The 6,785-nt window shown below is 56.7% G+C and overlaps 1 protein-coding gene across 5 annotated transcripts in view; it reads right to left on the bottom strand.

Moving 5' to 3' along the window:
- The window catches only part of LOC113211630 (zinc finger protein castor homolog 1), a 190,341-nt gene that overhangs the window by 64,061 nt on the left and 119,495 nt on the right, over window positions 1-6,785 (bottom strand). For all 5 annotated transcript variants that reach the window (XM_052263927.1, XM_052263926.1, XM_052263929.1 and 2 more), the window contains one exon: window positions 1,017-1,426. In XM_052263927.1, coding sequence (XP_052119887.1) covers window positions 1,017-1,426 — 410 coding nt within the window. The remainder of the gene's footprint in view (window positions 1-1,016; window positions 1,427-6,785) is intronic.

Genomic DNA, 6,785 nt, shown 5'->3' with positions numbered 1-6,785 from the left:
CCCGGTCTACCAGCCGAAGGGCGCAAGCCCGCTCTGAGCGACAACCTGCAGGTCTAACTGAACAACAACACGACACTGCAACGAAGTTTTACACTTGGAAACCAAACGAACAGAGTGAACGGCATAATTATATGGGGCTAGTTTACTCATTCAAACAGTAAAACTTTTTAGTTTCAGTTGCAGCTTAAAGCTGTTTTACGGCATCTGGTTACCCAGTTTGATTTGCAGGGCGACAACTGTCCCACGACGGATGCACACGAACACCAACGCGTTCTGGGGTGGAAAACGTTGCGGTGAGAAGAAGCTCGACACCCCTTCAAACAAAGCTGTCAGTGAGGCTACTCGGCCGGCCGCCAAGCGCCGCCTCAGCCCCGGCTCTGCTCTGCCCCCCACGATCTAAACACAAACAACCCCACTAGTTTTCATTTTCGCGGGAAATCATGAGGGCGGTTTGTGTCGCCGTCGACGTGGGACAACACCAACAACAAACTAAGGAGTCGGCCCACCCACGGGCCCGGCTCAGGCGAAGCTCAGGCGAAGCTACGCCCGGCAACACAAATAATGGTCTCGAGGGCGCGCTCGCAGTCACACACTCGGAGAGAGAGAGAGAGAGAGAGAGAGAGAGAGAGAGAGAGAGAGAGAGAGAGAGAGAGAGAGAGAGAGAGAGAAGGAGAGCATGCAATACAGAGACCGGCCTTGCACTCACTACGTACTTCTGCTTTTATTTCATCATGAAATTCGGGGCGAGTGGTGGTGGCGCAGCAAGTGCGGGCAGGAAATCTCAAGGGCCGATGGCAGCGGGGGAAAAGGGGAGGGGGGAGGAGGGACCGACCGACAGCTGGAGACCGGGAAGAGGGAGAAAGAACAACTCGATCTGTGCACGGACACGTTTGGAACAAAAACCCAAGGAACGCGACAGGGAAAACGAAAAGGGAAAAAATGGAAAGGGGGGAGGAGGAGGAGAGAGGCGGATTGGGGTGGGCCGACATGCGTAAGGAGTTGTCAATGGCACTCACCCTGGGGTCGTTCATGATCGAGGACGCCGGCAGCCCAGTCAGCTTGGCCATGTTGTCGGCCAGCTTGCCCCGGAAGTCGTCGAACTCGGTGGACGAGGAGGGCGCCAGCCCCGCTGCGTGCAGCGCGGCCGCCAGGGCCGCCTGGTGCTGCGGCTGCGGCGGAGGGGTGGCGCCCGCGGCGAGCGGCGACTGCCTCTGCTGCTGTTGCTGCTGCTGCTGTTGCTGCTGCTGTTGTTGCTGCTGTTGCTGTTGCTGCTCGCCCTGCTGTGGAGACAGCGGCGTCCTCGGCGGTGTGGGCGGCTGCGACGGCGGGCTCGACAGCCGCTGCTGCGCCGCCGCCGCCCGCGCCAGGTTGAAGTTGAGCCCCGCCGGCGCGCCGCCGCCCAGCGACAGCGCCTCTAGGATCTTGCCTGCGGACAAACGAGCGTGCACCGTGAGCATCAGAGAGCGACGCCTGGTAAGGAGAGGCGCGATTGAGCAGTTTTAGCGATGATCGCATGAAAGGCGCAACCCGAATAGGCTGGACGGGCGAGCGGCGCGGCGACCGCCAAGGCGACCGCACCGACTCAATCCGGCGATTCCCTTTTTGGGGAAAGAGCTGCGGGGAGAAGTTCTTGAGGAGGCTGGCGGGGCGTGGCGGCCGGCCGCCGGTCCGCAGCCAGACGTGACCGATCTGCATCGGGCGGGCCCAGGGAGGGCGGCCCGGCCAGCGGACCATACCCACGGCTTTACGTCATTTTTCTTATTTTCCGAACGGGAGGGCGCAGCTCGGCAAGGCGGCTTAAAAGGGGAAAGGAATGTTAGAAAACCGGCCATTAATAGCTGTCAAAAAATTACAATAATGCTCACTTCGAGGTCGTGCCCCCGGCAGGGGCAGGCCGGCTCGGCCTGGAAGTCACCGGGAATATGATCGGCTTTATTATTTTTTGTACCCCTTCCAGTACAGTATTTATACCTAACACGGTAGGCTACACTGGTCCCGATGCATATCTCCCGGAGCCCGTAAAAGGACATTCGGTCGGTGGCGCTGATCCCTGTTCCAATGGGCCGGGCCGCGCGTGATAGAGTGAGGAGAGACAAGCCAAGGGGCGCCCGGCCCGGCCCTGGGGCCCGGCCCTGCCCTCGCCTTGGGGTCGGTCGGCCGGAATATGATTCGGAGTATGATTAATTCGGTGGGTGCTGAGCCCCCGCACGGGTGGACTCACACCACACACGCCCAAGGCCCTCGCCTCGGCCGCGGCCCGCCAAGGAACAGCACAATCCCGGAAAGTGAAGGCGGCGCTCCCCGCCGTGGCCTCGGCCCCGGGGCCGCGCGGGAGCAGATCGGAGGAGACGAGGCCGGTAATGACATGGCCTCGGACGCCTTGATTCGGAAATAATGGGCGACCGCATCAACATACGGCTCAATCCACTTTGATGAAAAAGCCAGCGGAGCAGGGCGGGGCCGGGCGGAGCAAGGCTGCTTCACATCCTCCTCGTCCTGCTGCTGCCGAACGATGTGGTCGACCGGGATGCCTCCGGTATGAGAAATTAGCGGGTCAGGCGAGGTCGGGTGGCGCGGCGGCCGCGGCGGCGGTGGACGGGGCGGCGCGGCTAGCGGGGCCAGCCTCTCGAGGCGCCAGATGGCCAGGATGGAGGAAGCAGAGAGGGCAAAGAAAGGGGAACTTTGGGGGAAAATAACGCGCTGGTTAGAAAGAGCGCGTGCAGCAGTGCAAAAGTGCTGTATTCGTGAACCACGCAGCCCGTCCCAGAGGCACGCGAGTGTGTCGCGGCAGTATAAGTGTACTCGCTGATGGGGGTCAGGCGGAGGGGCGGTAAAGCACCGTGTCGGTGGCGGGGCCGGCCGTAGGCAAGCCGTAGGCGCCCGCTCCGCGACGGCCATCTATGGCAAAGCAGGCGCGTTACTTGGCGCTGCTCGAGCCGAGCGCTGCCGGGCCGGGCCGTGGGGGCCGAGCCGAGCGGGGCTGACAGGGCGCCGCGGCCGCCCCGCCCGGGTACGGCTCAATCTGGTGCGCTGCGGGGTCAGGGCGACACCCTGCGAGCGTCCAGCGCCCATGCAAATGCGCACTACAACACCCCTCTCCGCCCACAGACACACTATCAGTCTCGCGCTCTCTCCGATTTTCAAGCAGAATTCAGGCGTACTTGAGAGTCCGCAGCGGAGTGCTCCAGCGTTATCTAGCAAAGCCATTAGTCTCGAGTGCTTTTCCCCTAAAGAAAGCGACGCGCGCGCCATTGCATGTAAGGAAGGGAAAGGAGAGGGAAGGCGGCGGTGGAGAGCGAGGGGTGCAACGCACGCGGTGCTTTGGAATAAAAATAAATTTTGAGCGTGCTTCAAGTCTACGGTCCTAGGGCAGGATAATCTCTCAACAAGTACCAACGTCCGCCAGAACCCAGCGCCTTCCCTCCGCACACCCATTATGACGTGCAAATCTTTCTCCTTTCCACTCCAGTGGCGCGGCGGTGGGGCAGCCGTTAAAAACTTTCGGTCCAGCCCCGGAGCCCGGCCAGCCTCCTCGCGAGGAAACGGTTATGCTTAATCCTTCCACAAAACACGCCGAGTCAATATGAGGACGTCGTCACAAAGGGTCTGCTACCCTCATCCAACGGATCCAAAGGGGAATAAAGCCCTTGAGAGTCCTCGGCCTCCCCCTTCCCCTCCTCTCGCTCCAGTGGCCCGCCGCGCCCCGCCCCGCCGCACCACCACCACGACGCGTCACCGCTGGTCCTCGTCTTATTCGGAAATCCGGCGCGGGAAACGTTTCATATTCGGGCACTTCCTCAGAAAACACACTCACTCACGCACACATGCAAGGAGTACATGACGAAAAAAAAAAATAATCTGACGTAACCCCTTTTGTGAAGAGGTGTGTTGTGACGGTGCCCGGGGCTGATCGAGCGAGAGCGAAGGGAAACCACCTCGACAATGCAAGAGATATCGAGCGTGAGGACAGAACAACGGTCGGCTGCCCTCCGCCGTAAAATAATAGATCTCCGCTCCCATTTGGTAATAGATAAGGACACGTCTCTCTCCTCTCTCTCTGTCAAGCTCGCTCGACCAAGTATCTCGCGAAGAATTTTGAGGGAGGAAAAATACGCGTCTACCTCCTTAGGGCACCTAGGCTGGGATGAGCCAACAAAAAATGTGAAAAAATCCGCCGGGATGAAACGCGAGGAGGACCTGCAGGTTGGCCGCGATGAGTTAATCTGCGTGCACCAAAACCTTTTTGTCGTCGCGGCATTGGCCCCCTCCCCTCCCCCCTCCAGAAAGTACACAGACGCTCTACTTACACGCTATCGATGCCTCATTCCCTATTGTGAGCCAAATGCCCGTGAAAAATGAGGTCACGATTTTTCCCCTTTTGCACTCATTTCGATCGGCGGCACCCCTCGCCGGCCTGCTTACTGTCCGCGGACTGCGCTCTCCCCCTTTGCTTTCCGCAATTCAGGAATTTTTTTATCCTACGTTAAAAAAGGGAATAGGGGATACAAAAAAAAAAATCGCGATATGCCAGGTCACGAGGGGTGCAGGTCGGCGCGGTGCGGCGCGGTGCGGCGCGGTGCGGCTCGCGGGCCGCGGGGACCCTCCTGAAGACGCTCGGCGGGTCATCTTCCAATATCCCTCTCCTCTTTGTGCAGGCGCTGCGCGGGGAGGACACGCTGCGTTGTGCCGCGGGGGGTGCAGCACGGCGCAACAAGTATTGGGGTGAAATTTGAGAGAAACACACACAAAGAAGGGAAGGAAGGCTGCAGGGCGCGGCAGCTCACGAATGTGAGAACATTGCCCGCGATCCCCCAGCGCCACCCCACATGTCTGTCTCGCCCTCTCCCCCGTCCCTCTTCGCCCTCTCTCCTTTCCCCCAATTCAACCCACCTATATGAGTAGTCTTTACTCTCTCCCTCTCGTTCGCTGCTTCACATTTCTCCACATATTTTTTTTTTGCTATCGGGTCGAGACAAAACAAAACGTCTTTCGGGCCCGAGTATGTGTATAAAGAGATTATTTGGGGTTAAAATGACGGTAAAGGATGCGGAAAGTGAAAAAAGAGGAGGGCGATGTTGAATGCTCAGGTGCGGGCTGGGACCTGGCTGGAGGCCGACCCGTCTGGGGAGCGGAGCGGGACTCGTCAAAGGGGTGCGGAGTCAGATAGCGCAGAGGCATCTTTCGCGTTTTTCGTGGGAACTTTTCCTTTTCTCCCTACAGTAACACTATAACGGAGCCGCCTCAGCCATTTCTGGGTGAGATATGACGTCCGCGGACGCGCAAAATAGATTTACGGAGAAGGAACGACACACGAAACCCTTTCCCCTTATATTGCTCCGCATAACGGTCGAAGTTTTGAATTGAAAGCGAGAAAGGCAGCATGGAGACGATTATTAGTGCAAGCACGAACCGATGTAAGGGACGTGTAATACACAGGTATTTATTAATTATCCATACCAAGAGTGTGTTAAAAGCACATCTATGTTAGATTTTTAATTTTCAAAAGAGGTTATAAGACAATAACATTTTAAAGTACAGTATGAAAAGGATACGGTCCAGGCAGTTGGGTTTATCGGATCACGATCGTCCCAGAGCTTCCACGGTCGGCATAACGCCTGTTTACAGCGCAACAAAAAATAATATCAACGCCACACTCCAAAGGGTGTCCAGCAGAAAGGCGCTACTGAAAGTTCAAAAAGAACATACAAATGGCGGCCAAAACGTTATATACTCTGTGTCATTTGCATGGAGAGAAGATAACCTCATCGTTTATCGCTCGCGAATTATTACTTTTCATTCCACGGTGACGCGTCCAGTCACTTCCATTATTATTATTTTTTATTGTTGAAATCGGTTCAACTCGGCGGAAAAAACGGCTCCCGCTCGCGCGTTTGACGGTTCGAAACGCGACGCAGACGCCTTTGCCTTTATCGTTTTCGCTCTTGAACGTCCGCGCCATAACGACGCCATGATATTCCTTTTAATGAGTTTACACTCGCTCTGTTCTTACACACAGATGGCCGGAATGAATAATCGTAGGATAAAAAAGTGATTAAAAAGGAGCGGGACAGACAGAGAGACGGACGGAAAGCGAATAGAATGGAAATGGACGGATAGGATGCATTAATTCGGCCCACGGCCTCTGCTTGTGTCCCACTGTACTGCTCGGGGCACAAGTGTCGCGTGGAATATGGTAGCCCGGCGGGACACGTGGCGGGCGAGGTGAGACTCACATCTGACACGTGAGCTGGCCATCGGGAGGGAAGTTCCGACACGGCGGAGACTCCAACGGAAGAGCCGGTCGCAGGTTCACCGGACTTAAAATCATACCCCATGAGGCTTTTATTTCTTATTTCCCCTCCCCGTTTTATTTACATTTTCATTCATTTTTCTGCAGCCATAACAACAAAAAACGAAAAATAGGAAGAAAAAAAAACTGTCAGCGCCACCGCCGCGCATAGCCGCGAGATCATACTGCTAGTGACGCGCTTCTCACCGAAAGAGCAGCGGGAAGAAAAAGTGAATAAGTGCTGACTCAAATTGCCTAAATCCACATCAATATGTCTCGCGGGGGAAGGCCCTCCCCCTGCGACCGCCGCGCGAGTGAGAGAGACAAGGCGGACTGCCGGTGGAAATGCGCTCATTACATTTGAATACACTTTTTTTTCTTCCTCGGATTTAGTAGCGGGAAGACCTCCGCGGCGGCCGAGCCGAGCCGCAGCAGCAAGAAGGCGGAATTATAATAAAATACAAATGATAAAAACAGGCCGGAGAAAAATGGGGAT

Source organism: Frankliniella occidentalis, unplaced genomic scaffold (genome assembly GCF_000697945.3).
Source record: "Frankliniella occidentalis isolate FOCC.00 unplaced genomic scaffold, Focc_3.1 Scaffold15, whole genome shotgun sequence".
NCBI classification, from domain to species: domain Eukaryota; kingdom Metazoa; phylum Arthropoda; class Insecta; order Thysanoptera; family Thripidae; genus Frankliniella; species Frankliniella occidentalis.
This window is presented reverse-complemented; position numbering and strand designations above follow the sequence as displayed.